The 27,609-nt window shown below is 41.2% G+C and overlaps 1 protein-coding gene across 1 annotated transcript in view; it reads right to left on the bottom strand.

Moving 5' to 3' along the window:
- Positions 1 to 27,609, bottom strand: part of KNTC1 (kinetochore associated 1) — a 1,377,837-nt gene that overhangs the window by 458,454 nt on the left and 891,774 nt on the right. Inside the window, exons 46-47 of the mRNA XM_053701768.1 lie at positions 3,578 to 3,749; positions 3,420 to 3,478 (exon numbers count right to left, since the gene is read on the bottom strand). Of these exons, the coding sequence (XP_053557743.1) occupies positions 3,420 to 3,478; positions 3,578 to 3,749 (231 nt within the window). The remainder of the gene's footprint in view (positions 1 to 3,419; positions 3,479 to 3,577; positions 3,750 to 27,609) is intronic.

Here is a 27,609-nt window from a genome sequence, read left to right as displayed (position 1 = left end):
TGGAACTGGGTGGATCACTCCCATAACCAGTAGGTCTTGAACGCAACGTAAGAATGCCTCTCTTTTTATCTGGTTTACAGATAGTTGTGAGAGATGAAATCTCCCCTTTGGAGATGAACCTTTGAATTCCAGAAGATATCCCTGGGAAACAATCTCTAGCGCCCAGGGATCCTGGACGTCTCTTGCCCAAACCTGGGCGAAGAGAGAAAGTCTGCCCCCTACTAGATCCGGTCCCGGATCGGGGGCTACTCCTTCATGCTGTCTTAGAGGCAGCCGCAGGTTTCTTGGCCTGCTTCCCCTTGTTCCAAGCCTGGTTAGGTCTCCAGACTGGTTTGGACTGGGCAAAATTTCCCTCTTGTTTTGCATTAGAGGAAACTGAGGCTGCGCCACTCTTGAAGTTTCGAAAGGAACGAAAATTATTCTGTTTGGTCCTCTTATTGGACCTATCCTGAGGAAGGGCATGACCTTTTCCTCCAGTAATATAAAAAATTATCTCCTTCAGACCGGCCCGAATAGGGTCTGTCCCTTGAAGGGGATGTTAAGAAGCTTAGACTTTGAAGTAACATCTGCTGACCAGGACTTAAGCCATAGCGCCCTACGCGCCAAAATGGCAAAACCTGAATTCTTATCCGTTAGATTGGTTAACTGAAAAAACGGCGTCAGAAATAAAGGAATTAGCTAACTTAAGAGCTTTAATCCTGTCTAGAATGTCGACTAGCGGAGTCTCCACCTGCAGAGCCTCCTCAAGAGACTTGAACCAAAAAGCCGCTGCAGCAGTAACTGGGGCCATACATGCAAGAGGCTGGAGAATAAAACCTTGATGAATAAAAATTTTCTTAAGGAGACCCTCCAATTTTTTATCCATAGGATCTAGGAAAGCACAACGGTCCTCGACGGGGATAGTTGTACACTTAGCTAGGGTAGAGACTGCTCCCTCCACCTTAGGGACCGTCTGCCACGAGTCCCGTACAGCGGCATCTATGGGAAACATCTTTTTGAAAGCAGGAGGAGGAGAGAACGGCACACCTGGTCTATCCCATTCCTTAGTAATAATTTCCGAAAACCTCTTAGGGACTGGAAAAACATCAGTGTAAACAGGCACTGCAAAGTATTTGTCCATTTTACACAATTTCTCTGGAACCACAATGGGGTCACAAACATCCAGAGTCGCTAAAACCTCCCTAAGCAATAAGCGGAGGTGTTCAAGCTTAAATTTAAACGCTGTCATTTCAGAATCAGACTGAAGCAACGCCTTCCCTGAGTCTGAAATGTCAGCCACAGATAGAAGCTCACCTGCCTCGGCTTCTGAGTATTGTGAGGGTATATCGGACACAGGCATTAAAGCGTCAGAAAGCTCTGTATTAGTTCTAGCCCCAGAGCTGTCTCGCTTTCCTTGTAACCCTGGCAGTTTGGAAAATACATCTGTGAGGGTAGCATTCATAACTGCCGCCATGTCCTGTAAGGTAAAAGAATTAGACGCGCTAGATGTACTTGGCGTCACTTGAGCGGGAGTTATAGGTTCTGACACATGGGGAGAGCTAGATGGCATAATCTCCCTCCTTTCAGTCAGAGAATCCCCTGGAGATAAATCTTTAAGCGCCATAATATGGTCTTAATAGTTTATAGAAATTTCAGTACATTTGGTACACATTCTAAGAGGGGGTTCCACCATGGCTTCTAAACATATTGAACAAGGAGTTTCCTCTATGTCAGACATGTTTAACAGACTAGTAATGAGACAAACAAGCTTGGAAAACACTTCAATAAAGGTGAAACAGCAATTAAACAAAAACGTTACTGTGCCTTTAAGAGGAAAAAAACTAACACTTAAACTGCAAAACAGTGTAAAAATATAGTAAAGTCTTTTTTTACAGTGTGTGTAAGGGACTAAAAGCAACATTGCACCCACTTGCAAATGGATGATTAACCCCTTAGGCCCCCAAACCGGATTTAAAAACGTTAAAAAACGTTACAAGACAGTTAAGCACCCTGCCACAGCTCTGCTGAGGCTCCTACCTGCCCTCAAGTACGATTTTGTGCAGAAATAAACCCCTTATAATGGCCCCTTAGGTGCCAGAGGACTCCTCTAGGGAAGCTGGATGTCTCAGTCTGAATTAAAACTGCCCATTTAGAGCGCTAAAATAGGCCCCTCCCACCATGTACTGGATGCCAGAGGGGCCTTAAGAAAATACTCCTAGGGGTATCTGATTAGCCATGTGGAAACTAGGCCCCAAATAAAGAGTTATCTCCCTCAGAGAAAAAACGTCCTATTTTTGAATTCATGTAAACGTTTAACTGTCACTAAGTAATAAGAGTATTACCCTGTTTTGTAAGCATGATCCCAGTCGCTGTTAAATCACTGCATCAGGCTTACCTCAAATACACAAGGCTCTGTCAGCATTTTCTAGAACTCATTCATCTCTCTAGAAATAAATATACTGAACATACCTCAAAGCAGGTAATCTGCAGACCATTCCCACAACTGAAGTTGTCCCATACTCTTCAGTTATGTGTGAGAACAGCAATGGACCTTAGTTACAAACCGCTAAGATCATCAACCTCCAGGCAGAACTCTTCTTCCAATTTCTGCCTGAGAGTAAAACATTACAACGCCGGTACCGTTTAAAAATAACAAACTTTTGATTGAAGGTAAAACTACACTAAGTCACCACATATCTCTTGATACTTCCTATCTTGTCGAGAGCTGCAAGAGAATGACTGGGGGTGGCAGTTAAGGGAGGAGCTATATAGACAGCTCTGCTGTGGGTGTCCTCTTGCAGCTTCCTGTTGGGAAGGAGAATATCCCACAAGTAATGGATGAACCCGTGGACTGGATACACCTTACAAGAGAAATACAGATGTTTAAAGAAAAAAAAAGCTGACTCTAGCATAGGCCCTGTTTTGTGGTACATAATGCTTGGGATACCAGTCATGTCAATGTTTTTCTAAAAAAAAAGTTTTATATAATAATTACCTTTACTAATATTATTATATTTTTTCAAGATGTCAATATATCTGCTACATAAGTGGACATAAAAGATCTGTTTTGCCTGTAAAGTACTACTTTATATGCAGTCAGACAGCTATATTCAATTTGTACTTTTTGTTCTCATTGCTAATTTTGTTATATTGCATAAAATACAAGCATATCAGCAATATACATAAAAGCTGACAGCAATACAAGCTTACTGTAACCAAAACAAAAATTGTAGATGTTTTTGATTTTTTTTACAGAAGAAACTATACAGTACAAAAACCTATTATGTATCTTAAATGAAAGTTTCAATAGAGTGTGTTATCTTTTATTTTTCCAAAATTTAAAATGGCAAGTTCTTGTTAAACATTGAGAGAATTTATACAGTAAAAAGGTCAGTAGAGAATACATAAAATAACAAAATTGTTTACTAGTTCCAACTTACCTTCATTAGTTTTGAAATAAGCAACAGAGTTGGGAATGATTCTTCACTAAGTTCTGCAGCTGCAAAGAAGTTTACAAAAATATATTAAAATAAAAAAACAAAAAAAACACAGGACTAAATGTAAGAAATCACTAATTATTTTAGTAATGAACACTTACATATTATGTGCCAAAAACTCTTAGCAGTTGTGAAAAAAAGCAAATGAAAAGGAAGCCTGGTCTGAGCAGCATGTGACATTGCAATACCATTCTCCAGAATATACTGGTGCTCCAAATCAGAAGGAGGTGCAATTCTTTTATAGGATTTTAGGTGATTTACTAGTCCCAAAGCCTAAAATGGAAAAAAAAAGTTTAATATACAAAAATGCATAACCAAGTCATAACCAACAAAGAATAAAATGGTTTCTTGCACATACAGATTAATTAGTAAACAAATACAATGTGTAATCATTAGATAATTAAGCAATTTTGAAAGGCAATGTGAAAAAACACACAAACTAAAACCATATTAAAATCACATATTTTCTAACCTAGAGTAGGCAGAAACATCTCCCACCTGGGGCCGATGATCTAAAGGTCTCAGGGCTGGCAGCGATATACTCTAAGAATGCTCACCAGTACTTCTATTTCCCTGGTTGAATTCTCTAAAGGGGGATATATTGCATTTTTATATATGGGAAGGATATGCATACATTACAAAAGGCACAATGAAAAAAATACATACAAAATATGCAGGAAAAAATATTATTGTTAAGGTGCATCAAACAACTTGTTACAAAATTGTTCACCAGAAACGTAACACTTTGTATTTGAATTACACAGGAAAAAATGCTATTAAAAATGCACTGCATAGATCTTAATTTAAAGGGATAGTAAACACCAAAAATGTTATTGTTTAAAAAGATAGATAATCCCTTTATGTACCATTCCCCAGTTGTGCATAAGCAACACTGTTATAGAAATATACTTTTTACCTCTGTAATCCTCTGTAATTATAATCACCTTGTATCTATAAGCTTCTGCTGACTGCCTCCATATCTCAGATCTTTTGACAGACTTCACGTGCATGAGCACAGTGTTATCTATATGAAACACATGAACTAATGCCCTCTAGCTGTGAAAAACGGTTAGATGTTGAGGCGGCCTTCAAGGTTTTAGAAATTAGCACATGAGCCTACCTAGGTTTAGCTTTTAACTAAGAATAACAAGAGAACAAAGCAAATTTGATGATAAAAATAAATTAGAAAGTTGTTTAAAATTACATGCCCTATCTGAATCATGAAAGTTTAATTTGGACTTTACTATCCCTTTAAGTACACTGAATGTGCAAAATACACAGACATCCATACTTTTAAGTACAAAATTCAAAGCGTAATTGTTTTAATAATAAAATGGGCTAAACATGGGCATGTATAAAATTGTCCCAAATCCCAGCGTTATTCTATAAACCTTTCTGCCCTACAGATCTCACGTTTTTTTCTAAAAATTTATGATTACCTGATAAATAAGGCATGATGATAGTCCATAGGAATACATTACATGTGGGATATAATTCCCGCCACTAGAAGGAGACCAAAAAAGTAAATTTATGCTTACCTGATAAATTAATTTCTTCTATGATACGATGAGTCCACGGATTCATCCTTTACTTGTGGGATATTATCCTCCTGCTAACAGGAAGTGGCAAAGAGCACCACAGCAGAGCTGTCTATATAGCTCCTCCCTTAACTCCACCCCCCAGTCATTTGACCGAAGGTACAGGAAAAAAAAGGAGAAACTAAAAGGTGCAGAGGTGACTGAAGTTTCAAATAAAAAAAATATAATCTGTCTTAAATTGACAGGGCGGGCCGTGGACTCGTCGTATCATAGAAGAAATCAATTTATCAGGTAAGCATAAATTTACTTTAATTCTATAAGATACGACGAGTCCACGGATTCATTCTTTACTTGTGGGATACAATACCAAAGCTACAGGACACGGATGAATGGGAGGGATAAGACAGATGGCTAAACAGAAGGCACCACTGCTTGTAGAACTTTTCTCCCAAAAATAGCCTCCGAAGAAGCAAAAGTATCAAATTTGTAAAATTTGGAAAAGGTATGAAGCGAAGACCAATTCGCAGCCTTACAAATCTGTTCAACAGAAGCATTATTTTTAAAAGCCCATGTGGAAGCCACCGCTCTAGTTGAGTGAGCTGTAATTCTTTCAGGAGGCTGCTGTCCAGCAGTCTCGTATGCCAAACGGATGATGCTTTTCAGCCAAAAAGAAAGAGGTAGCCGTAGCTTTTTGACCTTTACGTTTTCCAGAATAGACAACAAACAAAGAAGATGTTTGACGGAAATCTTTGGTCGCTTGCAAGTAAAACTTCAAAAGCACGAACCACGTCCAAGTTGTGCAACAGACGCTCCTTCTTAGAGGAAGGATTAGGACACAGAGAAGGAACAATAATTTCCTGATTAATATTCTTATTAGTAACAACCTTAGGAAGGAATCCAGGTTTGGTACGCAAAACCACCTTATCAGCATGGAACACAAGATAAGGCGAGACGCATTGCAATGCAGATAATTCAGAAACTTTTCGAGCCGAAGAGATAGCAACTAAAAACAGAATGCATAGGTTCAAACGGAACCCCTTGAAGAACTTTAAGAACTAAAATCAAACTCCATGGCGGAGCAACAGGTTTAAACACAGGCTTGATTCTAACTAAAGCCTGACAGAACGTCTGGAACATCTGCTTGTGCAGTAAAATTGATAAAGCAGATATCTGTCCCTTTAGGGAATTAGCTGATAGCCCTTTCTCCAATCCTTCTTGGAGAAAGGACAAAATCCTAGGAATCCTGATCTTACTACATGAGTAGCCTTTGGATTTGCACCAATAAAGATTTTTACGCCATATCTTATGATAAATTTTCCTAGTGACAGGCTTTCGAGCCTGAATCAAGGTATCCATGACCGACTCAGAGAATCCCCGCTTGGATAAAATCAAGCGTTCAATCTCCAGGCAGTCAGCTGCAGAGAAACTAGATTTGGATGCTGGAACAGACCTTGAATGATAAGGTCCTATCTCAGTGGCAGAGTCCAAGGTGGTAGAGATGACATGTACACCAGGTCTGCATACCAAGTCCTGCGTGGCCACGCAGGTGCTATCAAAATCACCAAAGCTCTCTCCTGTTTGATTCTGGCAATCAGACGAGGAAGGAGAGGAAATGGTGGAAACACATAAGCCAGGTTGAACGACCAAGGTACTGCTAGAGCATCTATCAGTACTGCTTGAGGATCCCTTGATCTGGACCCGTAACAAGGAAGTTTGGCATTCTGACGAGATGCCATCAGATCCAATTCCGGTGTGCCCCATTGATAAATCAATTGTGCAAACACCTCCGGATGGAGTTCCCACTCCCCCGGATGAAAAGTCGGACGACTTAGAAAATCCGCTTCCCAGTTCTCCACTCCTGGGATATAGATTGCTGATAGATGGCAAGAGTGAGTCTCTGCCATCGAATTATTTTTGAAACCTCTATCATCGCTAGAGAACTCTTTGTTCCCACCTGATGATTGATATATGCTACAGTCGTTATATTGTCCGACTGGAATCTTATGAATCTGGCCAAAGCCATCTGAGGCCACGCCTGAAGCGCATTGAATATCGCTCTTAGTTCCAGAATGTTTATCGGAAGGTGGGCTTCCTCCTGAGTCCACAAACCCTGTGCTTTCAGGGAATTCCAGACTGCACCCCAGCCCAATAGGCTGGCGTCCGTCATCACTATGACTATGTCCATTGCCGCTACCATTAGTCCGATTACCTCCATACACTGAGCCACGGACGGCCGAGGAATGGAATGAAGAGCTCGGCAGGTGGTTAAAATCTTTGATTTCCTGACCTCCGCCAGAAAAATTTTCATGTCTACCGAATCAGAGTTCCCAGGAATGGAAATCTTGTGAGGGGGATAAGTGAATTTTTTTACGTTCACCTTCCACCCATGAGATCTTAGAAAAGTCAACACGATGTCCGTGTGAGATTTGGCTAGTTGGTAAGTTGACGCCTGAATTAAGATATCCTCCAGATAAGGCGCCACTGCTATGCCCTGCGGCCTTAGAACCGCCAGAAGGGACCCAATCACCTTTATGAAAATTCTGGGAGCTGTGGCCAACCCGAAGGGAAGAGCCACAAACTGGACTGCTTGTCCAGAAAGGCGAACCTGAGGAACTGGTGATGATCTTTGTGGATAGGGATGTGCAGATAGGCGTCCTTTAAATCCACGGTGGTCATATATTGACCCTCCTGGATCATTGGTAAAATAGTCCGAATGGTCTCCATCTTGAAAGGAATTTGTTTAGAATCTTGAGATCTAAAATTGGTCTGAAGGTTACCTCTTTTTTGGGAACCACAAATAGATTGGAGTAAAACCCCTGCCCCTGTTCTGTTTTTGGAACTGGGCAGATGACTCCCATGGTATATAGGTCTTCTACACAGCGTAAGAACGCCTCTCTTTTTGTCTGAATCTTTGAAGTCTAGAAGATACCCCTGGGTCACGATTTCTAAAGCCCAGGAGTCCTGAACGTCTCTTGCCCAAGCCTGAGCAAAGACAGAAAGTCTGCCCCCTACTAGATCCGGTCCCGGATCGGGGGCTGCCCCTTCATGCTGTCTTGGTGGCAGCAGCGGGCTTCTTGGCCTGTTTACCTTTGTTCCAAGTCTGGTTAGGTCTCCAGACTGACTTGGATTGAGCAAAAACAGAATTTATGTTTACCTGATAAATTACTTTCTCCAACGGTGTGTCCGGTCCACGGCGTCATCCTTACTTGTGGGATATTCTCCTCCCCAACAGGAAATGGCAAAGAGCCCAGCAAAGCTGGTCACATGATCCCTCCTAGGCTCCGCCTTCCCCAGTCATTCGACCGACGTAAAGGAGGAATATTTGCATAGGAGAAACCATATGATACCGTGGTGACTGTAGTTAAAGAAAATAAATTATCAGACCTGATTAAAAAACCAGGGCGGGCCGTGGACCGGACACACCGTTGGAGAAAGTAATTTATCAGGTAAACATAAATTCTGTTTTCTCCAACATAGGTGTGTCCGGTCCACGGCGTCATCCTTACTTGTGGGAACCAATACCAAAGCTTTAGGACACGGATGAAGGGAGGGAGCAAATCAGGTCACCTAGATGGAAGGCACCACGGCTTGCAAAACCTTTCTCCCAAAAATAGCCTCAGAAGAAGCAAAAGTATCAAACTTGTAAAATTTAGTAAAAGTGTGCAGTGAAGACCAAGTCGCTGCCTTACATATCTGATCAACAGAAGCCTCGTTCTTGAAGGCCCATGTGGAAGCCACAGCCCTAGTGGAATGAGCTGTGATTCTTTCAGGAGGCTGCCGTCCGGCAGTCTCGTAAGCCAATCTGATGATGCTTTTAATCCAAAAAGAGAGAGAGGTAGAAGTTGCTTTTTGACCTCTCCTTTTACCAGAATAAACAACAAACAAGGAAGATGTTTGTCTAAAATCCTTTGTAGCATCTAAATAGAATTTTAGAGCACGAACTACATCCAAATTGTGCAACAAACGTTCCTTCTTTGAAACTGGATTCGGACACAAAGAAGGCACGACTATCTCCTGGTTAATGTTTTTGTTAGAAACAACTTTCGGAAGAAAACCAGGTTTAGTACGCAGAACCACCTTATCTGCATGGAACACCAGATAAGGAGGAGAACACTGCAGAGCAGATAATTCTGAAACTCTTCTAGCAGAAGAAATTGCAACCAAAAACAAAACTTTCCAAGATAATAACTTAATATCAACGGAATGTAAGGGTTCAAACGGAACCCCCTGAAGAACTGAAAGAACTAAATTGAAACTCCAAGGAGGAGTCAAAGGTTTGTAAACAGGCTTGATTCTAACCAGAGCCTGAACAAAGGCCTGAACATCTGGCACAGCTGCCAGCTTTTTGTGAAGTAACACAGACAAGGCAGAAATCTGTCCTTTCAAAGAACTTGCAGATAATCCTTTCTCCAAACCCTCTTGAAGAAAGGATAGAATCTTAGGAATTTTTATCTTGTCCCAAGGGAATCCTTTAGATTCACACCAATAGATATATTTTTTCCATATTTTGTGGTAGATTTTTCTAGTTACAGGCTTTCTGGCCTGAACAAGAGTATCAATGACAGAATCTGAGAACCCTCGCTTTGATAAGATCAAGCGTTCAATTTCCAAGCAGTCAGTTGGAGTGAGACCAGATTCGGATGTTCGAACGGACCTTGAACAAGAAGGTCTCGTCTCAAAGGTAGCTTCCATGGTGGAGCCGATGACATATTCACCAGGTCTGCATACCAAGTCCTGCGTGGCCACGCAGGAGCTATCAAGATCACCGACGCCCTCTCCTGATTGATCCTGGCTACCAGCCTGGGGATGAGAGGAAACGGCGGGAATGCATAAGCTAGTTTGAAGGTCCAAGGTGCTACTAGTGCATCTACTAGAGTCGCCTTGGGATCCCTGGATCTGGACCCGTAGCAAGGAACCTTGAAGTTCTGACGAGAGGCCATCAGATCCATGTCTGGAATGCCCCACAGTTGAGTGATTTGGGCAAAGATGTCCGGATGGAGTTCCCACTCCCCCGGATGAAATGTCTGACGACTCAGAAAATCCGCTTCCCAGTTTTCCACTCCTGGAATGTGGATTGCAGACAAGTGGCAGGAGTGAGTCTCCGCCCATTGAATGATTTTGGTCACTTCTTCCATCGCCAGGGAACTCCTTGTTCCCCCCTGATGGTTGATGTACGCAACAGTCGTCATGTTGTCTGATTGAAACCGTATGAACTTGGTCTTTGCTAGCTGAGGCCAAGCCTTGAGAGCATTGAAAATCGCTCTCAGTTCCAGAATATTTATCGGGAGAGTAGATTCTTCCCGAGACCAAAGACCCTGCGCTTTCAGGGGTCCCCAGACCGCGCCCCAGCCCACTAGACTGGCGTCGGTCGTGACAATGACCCACTCTGGACTGCGGAAGCTCATCCCCTGTGACAGGTTGTCCAGGGACAGCCACCAACTGAGTGAATCTCTGGTCCTCTGATCTACTTGTATCGTCGGAGACAAGTCTGTATAGTCCCCATTCCACTGACTGAGCATGCACAGTTGTAATGGTCTTAGATGAATTCGCGCAAAAGGAACTATGTCCATTGCCGCGACCATCAAACCTATTATTTCCATGCACTGCGCTATGGAAGGAAGAGGAACAGAATGAAGTATTTGACAAGAGTTTAGAAGTTTTGATTTTCTGGCCTCTGTCAGAAAAATCCTCATTTCTAAAGAGTCTATTATTGTTCCCAAGAAGGGAACCCTTGTTGACGGAGATAGAGAACTTTTTTCTACGTTCACTTTCCACCCGTGAGATCTGAGAAAGGCCAGGACAATGTCCGTGTGGGCCTTTGCTTGTCGAAGGGACGACGCTTGAATCAGAATGTCGTCCAAGTAAGGTACTACTGCAATGCCCCTTGGTCTTAGCACCGCTAGAAGGGACCCTAGTACCTTTGTGAAAATTCTTGGAGCAGTGGCTAATCCGAACGGAAGTGCCACAAACTGGTAATGCTTGTCCAGGAATGCGAACCTTAGGAACCGATGATGTTCCTTGTGGATAGGAATATGTAGATACGCATCCTTTAAATCCACCGTGGTCATGAATTGACCTTCCTGGATGGAAGGAAGAATTGTTCGAATGGTTTCCATTTTGAACGATGGAACCTTGAGAAACTGGTTTAGGATCTTGAGATCTAAGATTGGTCTGAATGTTCCCTCTTTTTTGGGAACTACGAACAGATTGGAGTAGAACCCCATCCCTTGTTCTCCTAATGGAACAGGATGAATCACTCCCATTTTTAACAGGTCTTCTACACAATGTAAGAATGCCTGTCTTTTTATGTGGTCTGAAGACAATTGAGACCTGTGGAACCTCCCCCTTGGGGGAAGCCCCTTGAATTCCAGAAGATAACCTTGGGAGACTATTTCTAGCGCCCAAGGATCCAGAACATCTCTTGCCCAAGCCTGAGCGAAGAGAGAGAGTCTGCCCCCCACCAGATCCGGTCCCGGATCGGGGGCCAACATCTCATGCTGTCTTGGTAGCAGTGGCAGGTTTCTTGGCCTGCTTTCCTTTGTTCCAGCCTTGCATTGGCCTCCAGGCTGGCTTGGCTTGAGAAGTATTACCCTCTTGCTTAGAGGACGTAGCACTTGGGGCTGGTCCGTTTCTGCGAAAGGGACGAAAATTAGGTTTATTTTTGGTCTTGAAAGACCTATCCTGAGGAAGGGCGTGGCCCTTGCCCCCAGTGATATCAGAAATAATCTCTTTCAAGTCAGGGCCAAACAGCGTTTTCCCCTTGAAAGGAATGTTAAGCAATTTGTTCTTGGAAGACGCATCCGCTGACCAAGATTTTAGCCAAAGCGCTCTGCGCGCCACAATAGCAAAACCAGAATTTTTCGCCGCTAACCTAGCCAATTGCAAAGTGGCGTCTAGGGTGAAAGAATTAGCCAATTTGAGAGCATGAATTCTGTCCATAATCTCCTCATAAGAAGAATTATTATTGAGCGCCTTTTCTAGTTCATCGAACCAGAAACACGCTGCTGTAGTGACAGGAACAATGCATGAAATTGGTTGTAGAAGGTAACCTTGCTGAACAAACATCTTTTTAAGCAAACCCTCTAATTTTTTATCCATAGGATCTTTGAAAGCACAACTATCTTCTATGGGTATAGTGGTGCGTTTGTTTAGAGTAGAAACCGCCCCCTCGACCTTGGGGACTGTCTGCCATAAGTCCTTTCTGGGGTCGACCATAGGAAACAATTTCTTAAATATGGGGGGAGGGACGAAAGGTATACCGGGCCTTTCCCATTCTTTATTTACAATGTTCGCCACCCGCTTGGGTATAGGAAAAGCTTCGGGGGGCCCCGGGACCTCTAAGAACTTGTCCATTTTACATAATTTCTCTGGAATGACCAAATTCTCACAATCATCCAGAGTAGATAACACCTCCTTAAGCAGAGCGCGGAGATGTTCCAATTTAAATTTAAATGTAATCACATCAGGTTCTGCTTGTTGAGAAATTTTCCCTGAATCTGAAATTTCTCCCTCAGACAAAACCTCCCTGGCCCCCTCAGACTGGTGTAGGGGCACTTCAGAACCAATATCATCAGCGTCCTCATGCTCTTCAGTATTTTCTAAAACAGAGCAGTCGCGCTTTCGCTGATAAGTGGGCATTTTGGCTAAAATGTTTTTGATAGAATTATCCATTACAGCCGTTAATTGTTGCATAGTAAGGAGTATTGGCGCACTAGATGTACTAGGGGCCTCCTGTGTGGGCAAGACTGGTGTAGACGAAGGAGGGGATGATGCAGTACCATGCTTACTCCCCTCACTTGAGGAATCATCTTGGGCATCATTTTCTCTAAATTTTGTGTCACATAAATCACATCTATTTAAATGAGAAGGAACCTTGGCTTCCCCACATTCAGAACACAGTCTATCTGGTAGTTCAGACATGTTAAACAGGCATAAACTTGATAACAAAGTACAAAAAACGTTTTAAAATAAACCGTTACTGTCACTTTAAATTTTAAACTGAACACACTTTATTACTGCAATTGCGAAAAAGTATGAAGGAATTGTTCAAAATTCACCAAATTTGGAAGCTTTAACCCTTAAAATAACGGAACCGGAGCCGTTTTTATATTTAACCCCTTTACAGTCCCTGGTATCTGCTTTGCTGAGACCCAACCAAGCCCAAAGGGGAATACGATACCAAATGACGCCTTCAGAAAGTCTTTTCTATGTATCAGAGCTCCTCACACATGCATCTGCATGTCATGCTTCCCAAAAACAAGTGCGCAATAGAGGCGCGAAAATGAGACTCTGCCTATGATTAGGGAAAGCCCCTAGAGAATAAGGTGTCCAATACAGTGCCTGCCGGTTATTTTACATAATTTCCAAGAATAAAATAATTCCTCAAGGCTATGGAGTATAAAATATGCTTATATATAAATCGATTTAGCCCAGAAAATGTCTACAGTCTTAAAAGCCCTTGTGAAGCCCTTTTTTTCTTTCTGTAATAAAAATGGCTTACCGGATCCCATAGGGAAAATGACAGCTTCCAGCATTACATCGTCTTGTTAGAATGTGTCATACCTCAAGCAGCAAAAATCTGCTCACTGTTCCCCCAACTGAAGTTAATTCCTCTCAACAGTCCTGTGTGGAAACAGCCATCGATTTTAGTAACGGTTGCTAAAATCATTTTCCTCTTACAAACAGAAATCTTCATCTCTTTTCTGTTTCAGAGTAAATAGTACATACCAGCACTATTTTAAAATAACAAACTCTTGATTGAATAATAAAAACTACAGTTAAACACTAAAAAACTCTAAGCCATCTCCGTGGAGATGTTGCCTGTACAACGGCAAAGAGAATGACTGGGGAAGGCGGAGCCTAGGAGGGATCATGTGACCAGCTTTGCTGGGCTCTTTGCCATTTCCTGTTGGGGAGGAGAATATCCCACAAGTAAGGATGACGCCGTGGACCGGACACACCTATGTTGGAGAAATTCCCCTCTTGCTTTGCAGCAGGGGAGGAGGTAGAGGGACCACCTTTGAAGTTTCGAAAGGAACGAAAATTATTTTGTTTGGTCCTCATCTTATTTGTCTTATCCTGAGGAAGGGCATGGCCTTTTCCTTCAGTGATGTCTGAAATTATCTCTTTCAGTTCAGGCCCTAATAGGGTCTTAGTGTGCAAAAACAAATAGATCCAGGATAACAGGAAAACGGCTTCACAAACCTTCACCAACCTCTGAGTCCACAGGAATCCATAAAAGGAAAAACACACCGGTCAATAAGCTAAAACCAGGAACTTTAAAACAGGGAGAAGGCTACAGCGTGACTGACTGCAGACATGTTTCGTGTGTGGCGAAACATGTCTGCATGACATGAAAGGGATGGCTAAAAGCTTAGATTTTGATGACACGTCATCAGACCAGGACTTAAGCCATAACGCTCTATGCGCTAAAATGGCAAAACCTGAATTCTTTGCCGCTAATTTAGCCAGTTGAAAAGCGGCATCTGTAATGAAAGAATTAGCTAGCTTGAGAGCCCTAATTCTATAGAGAATATCATCTAATGGGGTCTCAATCTGAAGAGCCTCCTCTAGAGTCTTGAACCAAAATGCAGCTGGAGGAACAATGCACGCTATAGGTTGCAGAAGAAAACCCTGATGAATAAATATTTTCTTTAGAAGACCCTCTAATTTTTTATCCATAGGATCTTTGAAAGCACAACTGCCCTCAATAGGTACAGTTGTATGCTTAGCTAGGGTAGAAATAGCTCCCTCAACCTTAGGGACCGTCTGCCACGAATCCTGAATGGTGTCTGATATGGGAAACATTTTCTTAAAAGTAGGAGGGGGAGACTCTTAGGGACCGGAAAAACATTAGTGTAAGTAGGAACCTCTAGATATCTATTCATTTTACACAATTTCTCTGGTGGAATTACAATAGGGTCACAATCATCCAGAGTCGCTAAAACCTCCCTGAGTAACAAGCGGAGGTGTTCTAGCTTAAATTTAAAAGCCGTCATATCTGAGTCTGTTTGAGGGAACATCTTTCCTGAATCAGAAATCTCTCCCTCAGACAGCAAATCCCTCACCCCCAACTCAGAACATTGTGAGGGTACATCGGAGATGGCTAATAAAACGTCAGAGGGCTCAGCATTTACTCTCACACCAGACCTACTGCGCTTCCCCTGCAACCCAGGCAGCTTAGATAAAACCTCTGTGAGGTTAGTATTCATAACTGCGGCCATATCTTGCAGGGTGAAAGAATTAGACGCACTAAAAGTACTTGGCGTCGCTTGTGCGGGCGTTAATGGTTGTGACACTTGGGGAGAATTAGATGGCATAACCTGATTCCCTTTTGACTGAGAATCATCCTGCGACATACTTTTATCAGCTAAAATATTTTCTTTGCAATTTATTGCCCTTTCAGTGCATGAGGGACACATTTTAAGTGGGGGTTCCACAATGGCTTCCAAACAAATTGAACATTGGCTTTCCTCAATGTCAGACATGTTAAACAGGCTAGTAATGACCACAAACAGGCTTGAAAACACTTTATTTAGTGAAAAAATAATCTTAAAAAACAGTACTGCGCCTTTAAGAGAAAAAAAGCATACACGTTTTGCAAAACTGCTTTAAAATAATCAAATCGTTTCAATTTTTTGATATAAGATTCAAATTATGCAGCTAAGTTTGCCCCACAAGGAAAGGAACACTTAACCCTTACAGTAAAAAACGGATGATTAATAAACTTTTAAATCCGGAAAAACACCCCCTGCACCTCGCCACAGCCCTGCTGTGGCGCCTACCTGCCCTCAGGGATCCGGAAAACAGGGTTAAAAGCTTTGATTTGGCCCAAAACTCTCACAAGGGCCCACTGGAGTTGGAGCTTGCTGCTTGCCTTGCAAATACAACTGCACAACTGAGGCGTGAAAATAGGCCCCGCCCATCTCAATCGATGTCTCTCAGCCCAAATGAACCGCATCAGAGCGGTCTCAAACTAGCCATGTGGGTTCTTAAACCCCCCAAAAAAAGGCCAAGTGTACCCTCACATTAAATCATCAACTTTTCTGATGAATAAATATTTTCTTTGCCAAAAACGTTATCAGCACTCCCAGTTAAAAAACGTTAGCCCACAAACATTCAAACTCAGTGTCAACCATTTTTTCTCAGCCCCTATATGCAAGCTTAGTAATACCCCTCTATTCTTTTAGGATTACTGCTTACCCTTACCCTCATGGGGATACTGTCAGCCAATTCTGAAATACCAGTCTCTCCAGAAAAAAATGACTGAACATACCTCACTGCTTATAGCATGAAAACATAATTTATGTAAGAACTTACCTGATAAATTCATTTCTTTCATATTAGCAAGAGTCCATGAGCTAGTGACGTATGGGATATGCATTCCTACCAGGAGGGGCAAAGTTTCCCAAACCTCAAAATGCCTATAAATACACCCCTCACCACACCCACAATTCAGTTTAACGAATAGCCAAGAAGTGGGGTGATAAAAAAGTGCGAAAGCATATAAAATAAGGAATTGGAATAATTGTGCTTTATACAAAAATCATAACCACCACAAAAAAAGGGCGGGCCTCATGGACTCTTGCTAATATGAAAGAAATGAATTTATCAGGTAAGTTCTTACATAAATTATGTTTTCTTTCATGTAATTAGCAAGAGTCCATGAGCTAGTGACGTATGGGATAATGATTACCCAAGATGTGGATCTTTCCACACAAGAGTCACTAGAGAGGGAGGGATAAAATAAAGACAGCCAATTCCTGCTGAAAATAATCCACACCCAAAATAAAGTTTAATGAAAAACATAAGCAGAAGATTCAAACTGAAACCGCTGCCTGAAGTACTTTTCTACCAAAAACTGCTTCAGAAGAAGAAAATACATCAAAATGGTAGAATTTAGTAAAAGTATGCAAAGAGGACCAAGTTGCTGCTTTGCAAATCTGATCAATCGAAGCTTCATTCCTAAACGCCCAGGAAGTAGAAACTGACCTAGTAGAATGAGCTGTAATCCTCTGAGGCGGAGTTTTACCCGACTCAACATAGGCAAGATGAATTAAAGATTTCAACCAAGATGCCAAAGAAATGGCAGAAGCTTTCTGGCCTTTTCTAGAACCGGAAAAGATAACAAATAAACTAGAAGTCTTTCGGAAAGACTTAGTAGCTTCAACATAATATTTCAAAGCTCTAACAACATCCAAAGAATGCAACGATTTCTCCTTAGAATTCTTAGGATTAGGACATAATGAAGGAACCACAATTTCTCTACTAATATTGTTGGAATTCACAACTTTAGGTAAAAATTCAAAAGAAGTTCGCAACACCGCCTTATCCTGATGAAAAATCAGAAAAGGAGACTCACAAGAAAGAGCAGATAATTCAGAAACTCTTCTGGCAGAAGAGATTGCCAAAAGGAACAAAACTTTCCAAGAAAGTAATTTAATGTCCAATGAATGCATAGGTTCAAACGGAGGAGCTTGAAGAGCCCCCAGAACCAAATTCAAACTCCAAGGAGGAGAAATTGACTTAATGACAGGTTTTATACGAACCAAAGCTTGTACAAAACAATGAATATCAGGAAGAATAGCAATCTTTCTGTGAAAAAGAACAGAAAGAGCAGAGATTTGACCTTTCAAGGAACTTGCGGACAAACCCTTATCTAAACCATCCTGAAGAAACTGTAAAATTCTCGGTATTCTAAAAGAATGCCAAGAAAAATGATGAGAAAGACACCAAGAAATATAAGTCTTCCAGACTCTATAATATATCTCTCTAGATACAGATTTACGCGCCTGTAACATAGTATTAATCACAGAGTCAGAGAAACCTCTTTGACCAAGAATCAAGCGTTCAATCTCCATGCCTTTAAATTTAAGGATTTCAGATCCTGATGGAAAAAAGGACCTTGCGACAGAAGGTCTGGTCTTAACGGAAGAGTCCACGGTTGGCAAGAGGCCATCCGGACAAGATCTGCATACCAAAACCTGTGAGGCCATGCCGGAGCTACCAGCAGAACAAACGAGCATTCCTTCAGAATCTTGGAGATTACTCTTGGAAGAAGAACTAGAGGCGGAAAGATATAGGCAGGATGATACTTCCAAGGAAGTGATAATGCATCCACTGCCTCCGCCTGAGGATCCCGGGATCTGGACAGATACCTGGGAAGTTTCTTGTTTAGATGAGACGCCATCAGATCTATTTCTGGAAGTTCCCACATTTGAACAATCTGAAGAAATACCTCTGGGTGAAGAGACCATTTGCCCGGATGCAACGTTTGGCGACTGAGATAATCCGCTTCCCAATTGTCTATACCTGGGATATGAACCGCAGCGATTAGACAGGAGCTGGATTCCGCCCAAACCAAAATTCGAGATACTTCTTTCATAGCCAGAGGACTGTGAGTCCCTCCTTGATGATTGATGTATGCCACAGTTGTGACATTGTCTGTCTGAAAACAAATGAACGATTCTCTCTTCAGAAGAGGCCAAAACTGAAGAGCTCTGAAAATTGCACGGAGTTCCAAAATATTGATCGGTAATCTCACCTCCTGAGATTCCCAAACTCCTTGTGCCGTCAGAGATCCCCACACAGCTCCCCAACCTGTGAGACTTGCATCTGTTGAAATTACAGTCCAGGTCGGAAGCACAAAAGAAGCCCCCTGAATTAAACGATGGTGATCTGTCCACCACGTTAGAGAGTGTCGTACAATCGGTTTTAAAGATATTAATTGAGATATCTTTGTGTAATCCTTGCACCATTGATTCAGCATACAGAGCTGAAGAGGTCGCATGTGAAAACGAGCAAAGGGGATCGCGTCCGATGCAGCAGTCATAAGACCTAGAATTTCCATGCATAAGGCTACCGAAGGGAATGATTGTGACTGAAGGTTTCGACAAGCTGAAATCAATTTTAGACGTCTCTTGTCTGTTAAAGACAGAGTCATGGACACTGAATCTATCTGGAAACCCAGAAAGGTTACCCTTGTCTGAGGAATCAATGAACTTTTTGGTAAATTGATCCTCCAACCATGATCTTGAAGAAACAACACAAGTCGATTCGTATGAGATTCTGCTAAATGTAAAGACTGAGCAAGTACCAAGATATCGTCCAAATAAGGAAATACCACAATACCCTGTTCTCTGATTACAGACAGAAGGGCACCGAGAACCTTTGTAAAAATTCTTGGAGCTGTAGCTAGGCCAAACGGCAGAGCCACAAACTGGTAATGCTTGTCCAGAAAAGAGAATCTCAGGAACTGATAATGATCTGGATGAGTCGGAATATGCAGATATGCATCCTGTAAATCTATAACGATTCAATATTTTTAGATCCAGAACTGGTCTGAAGGAATTCTCCTTCTTTGGTACAATGAAGAGATTTGACCCCATCCCCTGTTCCGGAACTGGAACTGGCATAATTACTCCAGCCAACTCTAGATCTGAAACACAATTCAGAAATGCTTGAGCTTTCACTGGATTTACTGGGACACGGGAAAGAAAAAATCTCTTTGCAGGAGGTCTTATCTTGAAACCAATTCTGTACCCTTCTGAAACAATGTTCTGAATCCAAAGATTGTGAACAGAATTGATCCAAATTTCTTTGAAAAAACATAACCTGCCCCCTACCAGCTGAGCTGGAATGAGGGCCGCACCTTCATGTGGACTTAGAAGCAGGCTTTGCCTTTCTAGCAGGCTTGGATTTATTCCAGACTGGAGATGGTTTCCAAACTGAAACTGCTCCTGAGGATGAAGGATCAGGCTTTTGTTCTTTGTTGAAACGAAAGGAACGAAAACGATTATTAGCCCTGTTTTTACCCTTAGATTTTTTATCCTGTGGTAAAAAAGTTCCTTTCCCACCAGTAACAGTTGAGATAATAGAATCCAACTGAGAACCAAATAATTTGTTACCCTGGAAAGAAATGGAAAGTAGAGTTGATTTAGAAGCCATATCAGCATTCCAAGTCTTAAGCCATAAAGCTCTTCTAGCTAAAATAGCTAGAGACATAAACCTGACATCAACTCTGATAATATCAAAAATGGCATCACAGATAAAATTATTAGCATGCTGAAGAATAATAATATTATGAGAATCATGATCTGTTACTTGTTGCGCTAAAGTTTCCAACCAAAAAGTTGAAGCTGCAGCAACATCAGCCAATGATATAGCAGGTCTAAGAAGATTACCTGAACACAGATAAGCTTTTCTTAGAAAGGATTCAATTTTCCTATCTAAAGGATCCTTAAACGAAGTACCATCTGACGTAGGAATAGTAGTACGTTTAGCAAGGGTAGAAATAGCCCCATCAACTCTAGGGATTTTGTCCCAAAATTCTAATCTGTCAGACGGCACAGGATATAATTGCTTAAAACGTTTAGAAGGAGTAAATGAATTACCCAATTTATCCCATTCTTTGGAAATTACTGCAGAAATAGCATTAGGAACAGGAAAAACTTCTGGAATAACCACAGGAGATTTAAATACCTTATCTAAACGTATAGAATTAGTATCAAGAGGACCAGAATCCTCTATTTCTAAAGCAATTAGTACTTCTTTAAGTAAAGAACGAATAAATTCCATTTTAAATAAATATGAAGATTTATCAGCATCAATCTCTGAGACAGAATCCTCTGAACCAGAAGAGTCATCAGAATCAGAATGATGATGTTCATTTAAAAATTCATCTGTAGGGAGAGAAGTTTTAAAAGATTTTTTATGTTTACTAGAAGGAGAAATAACAGACATAGCCTTCTTGATGGATTCAGAAACAAAATCTTTTATGTTATCAGGAACATTCTGCACCTTAGATGTTGAAGGAACTGCAACAGGCAATGGTACATTACTAAAGGAAATATTATCTGCATTAACAAGTTTGTCATGACAATTAATACAAACAACAGCTGGAGGAATAGCTACCAAAAGTTTACAGCAGATACACTTAGCTTTGGTAGTTCCAGCACTAGACAGCGATTTTCCTGAAGTATCTTCTGACTCAGATGCAACGTGAGACATCTTGCAATATGTAAGAGAAAAAACAACATATAAAGCAAAATTGATCAAATTCCTTAAATGACAGTTTCAGGAATGGGAAAAAAATGCCAAAGAACAAGCTTCTAGCAACCAGAAGCAATGAAAAATTAGACTTAAATAATGTGGAGACAAAAGCGACGCCCATATTTTTTTAGCGCCAAATAAGACGCCCACATTATTTGGCGCCTAAATGCTTTTGGCGCCAAAAATGACGCCACATCCGGAACGCCGACATTTTTGGCGCAAAAGAACGTCAAAAAATGACGCAACTTCCGGCGACACGTATGACGCCGGAAACGGAAAAGATTTTTTGCGCCAAAAAAGTCCGCGCCAAGAATGACGCAATAAAATGAAGCATTTTCAGCCCCCGCGAGCCTAACAGCCCACAGGGAAAAAAAGAGTCAAATTTTTAAGGTAAGAAAAAATGATTGATTCAAATGCATTATCCCAAATATGAAACTGACTGTCTGAAAATAAGGAATGTTGAACATTCTGAGACAAGGCAAATAAATGTTTGAATACATATATTTAGAACTTTATAAACAAAGTGCCCAACCATAGCTTTAGAGTGTCATAGAAAATAAGATTTACTTACCCCAGGACACTCATCTACATGTTTGTAGAAAGCCAAACCAGTACTGAAACGAGAATCAGCAGAGGTAATGGTATATAAATAAGAGTATATCGTCGATCTGAAAAGGGAGGTAAGAGATGAATCTCTACGACCGATAACAGAGAACCTATGAAATAGACCCCGTAGAAGGAGATCACTGCATTCAAATAGGCAATACTCTCCTCACATCCCTCTGACATTCACTGCACGCTGAGAGGAAAACCGGGCTCCAACTTGCTGCGGAGCGCATATCAACGTAGAATCTAGCACAAACTTACTTCACCACCTCCATAGGAGGCAAAGTTTGTAAAACTGAATTGTGGGTGTGGTGAGGGGTGTATTTATAGGCATTTTGAGGTTTGGGAAACTTTGCCCCCCCTGGTAGGAATGTATATCCCATACGTCACTAGCTCATGGACTCTTGCTAATTACATGAAAGAAAAACGTTCCTCACACTGAAGTTTCTTAAGTACTCCTCAGCCATTCTGTGGGAACTGCTCTGGATCTTAGTGACAAATGCTAAGATCATCAGCCTCCAGGCAGAAGTCTTCATCCATCTGCTGCCTGAGAGTAAATAGTACACACCGGTACCATTTAAAATAAAAAACCCTTGCTTGAAGAAAATAAAAACTAACATTTTATCACCTCTTTCACTTTACCCTTCCTATTACTTAGAGTAGGCAAAGAGACTGACTGGGGGTGGAGTTAAGGGAGGAGCTATATAGACAGCTCTGCTGTGGTGTTCTTTGCCACTTCCTGTTAGCAGGAGGATAATATCCCACAAGGATGAATCAGTGGACTCGTCGTATCTTATAGAAGAAACCCGCACAAGAGCTTTAATCCCTCTCAACATCCCCTCAGTTTAGTATATAGCCACGCAGAGAATAGTAACAGATAGGTAGGAAAAATTGAACAACCTGGCAATATGGACTATAATTATTCTGGAAAAAAAATAATTCAAGTAAGCATAAATTTAGTTTTATTTCATACAATGATAGTCCATAGGAATCCATAACATGGGATTTAATAACCAAGCAGAAAGTCCATGTTAAGGAAAGGGAGGGACAACTATGGTAGAACCCATTTGCCGAACATTGCGCCCCAAAGGGCTTTCCTGCCAAAAAAAACACTTCCAAGAAAAATATAAAATTTTTTGTAAAATGTGGCAGAAAATACCATTTTGCAACCCTGCAAAACCATTCCAAGGATTCCAAGCATAAGTTTGAAAGGCCAGGACGTAGCAACTGGGTGTATAAAAAAAAAAATGTGATACACCCGAGGAGAGACTTTCCTGCCACCAACCAAGCTTTGCGAATTGCCTGTTTGAGCCCAAAAAACTCCTGTGTTCTTAAGATCTAGAACAAAATGAAAGAAGGAGTCTGCCTTCAAAGAAATTATCCTCAAGGAGGCTCCTATCATCCTGGGATATGAAGTTAAAAAAAACCAAAAAAAACAGGGGCCCAAATTTTGTATGGAACACAGTAAACAGAAAGATTATCCACACTGATCAGCAATGTCTACTGATAAAAAAAAAACTAGTTTTTAACGACAAAATGCCAGAGAGACGGACAGAAGTACTGTCAAATCTCAAAGAGATGGTAAGGAAAATAGAAAATGTCATTAGGAAATAATCAGAAGGATAATCTAACTGTATTAAAATTGACACAGCCTTCTCAGGTATTGAACCCAAAACTGCTGATGTGCAGTCACTAGAGGCAGGGCTTCACCTCTCATATGGGCAAAAAACATAATTTATGTAAGAACTTACCTGATAAATTCATTTCTTTCATATTAGCAAGAGTCCATGAGCTAGTGACGTATGGGATATACATTCCTACCAGGAGGGGCAAAGTTTCCCAAACCTCAAAATGCCTATAAATACACCCCTCACCACACCCACAATTCAGTTTAACGAATAGCCAAGAAGTGGGGTGATAAGAAAGGAGCGAAAGCATAAAAAATAAGGAATTGGAATAATTGTGCTTTATACAAAAAAAATCATAACCACCACAAAAAAAGGGTGGGCCTCATGGACTCTTGCTAATATGAAAGAAATGAATTTATCAGGTAAGTTCTTACATAAATTATGTTTTCTTTCATGTAATTAGCAAGAGTCCATGAGCTAGTGACGTATGGGATAGCAGATACCCAAGATGTGGAACTTCCACGCAAGAGTCACTAGAGAGGGAGGGATAAAATAAAGACAGCCAATTCCGCTGAAAAAGATCCACAACCCAAATCAAAAAAATTGAAATAAAAAGCAGAAGAATCAAACTGAAACAGCTGCCTGAAGTACTTTTCTACCAAAAACTGCTTCAGAAGAAGAGAAAACATTAAATTGGTAGAATTTAGTAAAAGTATGCAAAGAAGACCAAGTTGCTGCTTTGCAAATCTGATCAACAGAAGCTTCATTCCTAAAAGCCCAGGAAGTAGAAACTGACCTAGTAGAATGAGCCGTAATCCTTTGAGGCGGGGACTTACCCGACTCTATATAAGCATGATGAATCAAAGACTTTAACCAAGATGCCAAAGAAATGGCAGAAGCCTTCTGACATTTTCCTGGAACCAGAAAAGATAACAAATAGACTAGAAGTCTTTCTGAAACCTTTAGTAGCTTCAACATAATATTTCAAAGCTCTAACCACATCCAAAGAATGTAAAGATCTCTCCAGAGAATTCTTAGGATTAGGACACAATGAAGGGACAAGAATTTCTCTACTAATGTTGTTAGAATTCACAACTTTCGCTAAAAATTTAAATGAAGTCCGCAACACCGCCTTATCCTGATGAAAAATCAGAAAAGGAGATTCACAAGAAAGAGCAGATAACTCAGAAACTCTTCTAGCAGAAGAGATGGCCAAAAGGAACAAAACTTTCCAAGAAAGTAATTTAATATCCAGAGAATGCATAGGTTCAAACGGAGGAGCCTGTAAAGCCCTCAGAACCAAATTAAGACTCCAAGGAGGAGAGATTGACTTAATGACAGGCTTGATACGAACCAAAGCCTGTACAAAACAATGAATATCAGGAAGTTTGGCAATCTTTCTGTGAAAAAGAAGAGAAAGAGCAGAGACAAACCCTTATCCAAACCATCCTGAAGAAACTGTAAAATTCTAGGAATTCTAAAAGAATGCCAAGAGAATTTATGAGAAGAACACCAAGAAATGTAAGTCTTCCAGACTCGGTAATAAATCTTCCTAGACACAGATTTACGAGCCTGTAACATAGTATTAATCACTGAGTCAGAGAAACCTCTATGACTAAGAATCAAGCGTTCAATCTCCATACCTTCAAATATAATGATTTGAGATCCTGATGGAAAAATGGGCCTTGAGATAGAAGGTCTGGCCTTAACGGAAGTGTCCAAGGTTGGCAACTGGCCATCCGAACGAGATCCGCATACCAAAACCTGTGAGGCCATGCTGGAGCCACCAGCAGTACAAATGAACGCTCCATTAGGATTTTGGAAATCACTTTTGGAAGAACTAGAGGTGGAAAGATATAAGCAGGTTGATAATTCCAAGGAAGCGACAACGCGTCCATTGCTTCCGCCTGAGGATCCCTGGATCTGGACAGATACCTGGGAAGTTTCTTGTTTAGATGAGAGGCCATCAGATCTATTTCTGGAAGTCCCCAGATTTGAACAATCTGAAGAAATACCTCTGAGTGAAGAGACCATTCGCCCGGATGTAGCGTCTGGCGACTGAGATAATCCGCTTCCCAATTGTCTATACCTGGGATGTGAACCGCAAAGATTAGACAAGAGCTGGATTCCGCCCATACAAGTATCCGAGATACTTCTTTCATAGCCTGAGGACTATGAGTCCCTCCTTGATGATTGACATACGCCACGGTTGTGACATTGTCTGTCTGAAAACAAATAAACGATTCTCTCTTCAGAAGAGGCCAGAACTGAAGAGCTCTGAAAATCGCACGGAGTTCCAAAATGTTGATTGGTAATCTCGCCTCCTGAGATTCCCAAACCCCCTGCGCTGTCAGAGATCCCCATACAGCTCCCCAACCTGAAAGACTTGCATCTGTTGAGATCACAGTCCAGGTTGGACGAACAAAAGAAGTCCCTTGAATTAAACTATGGTGATCCAACCACCAAGTCAGAGAAGATCGAACATTGGGATTTAAGGATATTAATTGTGATATCTTTGTATAATCCCTGCACCATTGGTTCAGCATACAAAGCTGAAGAGGTCTCATGTGAAAACGAGCAAAAGGGATCGTGTCCGATGCAGCAGTCATGAGACCTAGAATTTCCATGCACAAAGCTACCGAAGGGAACGATTGAGACTGAAGGTTTCGACAAGCTGAAATCAATTTCAGACGTCTCTTTTCTGTTAGAGACAAAGTCATGGACACTGAATCTATTTGGAAACCCAAAAAGGCTACCTTTGTCTGAGGAATCAAGGAACTCTTTGGTAAATTGATCCTCCAACCATGTCTTTGAAGAAACAACACAAGTTGATTCGTAAGAGATTCTGCAGAATGTAAAGACTGAGCAAGTACCAAGATATCGTCCAAATAAGGAAATACCGCAATACCCTGTTCTCTGATTACAGAGAGAAGGACACCGAGAACCTTTGAAAAGATCCTTGGAGCTGTTGCTAGGCCAAATGGAAGAGCAACAAACTGGTAATGCTTGTCTAGAAAAGAGAATCTCAGGAACTGATAGTGATCTGGATGAATTGGAATATGAAGATATGCATCCTGTAAGTCTATTGTAGACATATAATGCCCTTGCTGAACAAAAGGCAGAATAGTCCTTATAGTCACCATTTTGAATGTTGGTATCCTTACATAACGATTCAATATTTTTAGATCCAGAACTGGTCTGAAGGAATTCTCCTTCTTTGGTACAATGAATAGATTTGAGTAAAACCCCAGACCCTGTTCCAGAACTGGAACTGGCATAATTACCCCAGCCGACTCTAGGTCTGAAACACATTTCAGAAACGCCTGAGCCTTTACTGGGTTTACTGGGATGCGTGAGAGAAAAAATCTTCTCACAGGCGGCCTTACCTTGAAACCTATTCTGTACCCTTGTGAAACAATGTTCTGAAACCAAAGACTGTGAATCAAATTGATCCAAACATCTTTGAAAAATCGTAACCTGCCCCCTACCAGCTGTGCTGGAATGAGGGCCGCACCTTCATGCGGATTTAGGAGCTGGTTTTGACTTTCAAAAAGGCTTGGATTTATTCCAGACTGGAGAAGGTTTCCAAACGGAAACTGTTCCTTTAGAGGAAGGGTCAGGCTTTTGTTCCTTATTCTGACGAAAGGAACGAAAACGATTAGCAGCCCTATATTTACCTTTAGATTTTTTGTCCTGAGGCAAAAAGGCTCCCTTCCCTCCAGTAACAGTTGAAATGATTGAATCCAACTGTGAACCAAATAATTTATTACCTTGGAAAGAAAGAGAAAGCAATGTTGACTTAGAAGTCCTATCTGCATTCCAAGATTTAAGCCATAAAGCTCTTCTAGCTAAAATAGCTAAAGACATATACCTGACATCAATTCTAATGATATAAAAAATGGCATCACAAAAAGTTATTAGCATGTTGAAGAAGTTTAACAATGCTATAAGCATTATGGTCTGACACTTGTTGCGCTAAAGCCTCCAACCAGAAAGTGGAAGCTGCAGCAACATCAGCCAAAGAAATAGTAGGCCTAAAAAGATTACCTGAACATAAATAAGCCTTCCTTAGAAAGGATTCAAGCTTCCTATCTAAAGGATCCTTAATTGAAGTACTATCTGCCGTAGGAATAGTAGTACGTTTAGCAAGAGTAGAGATAGCCCCATCAACTTTGGGGATTTTTTCCGAAAACTCTAATCTGTCAGATGGCAAAGGGTACAATTTCTTAAACCTTGGTGAAGGAGTAAATGAAGTACCCAGACTATTCCATTCCCTAGAAATTACTTCTGAAATAGCATCAGGAACTGGAA

The sequence above is a fragment of the Bombina bombina genome, chromosome 2 (genome assembly GCF_027579735.1).
Source record: "Bombina bombina isolate aBomBom1 chromosome 2, aBomBom1.pri, whole genome shotgun sequence".
Lineage (NCBI taxonomy): Eukaryota > Metazoa > Chordata > Amphibia > Anura > Bombinatoridae > Bombina > Bombina bombina.
The sequence above is the reverse complement of the archived record's forward strand: the minus strand, read 5'-3'. Positions and strand labels throughout refer to the sequence as shown.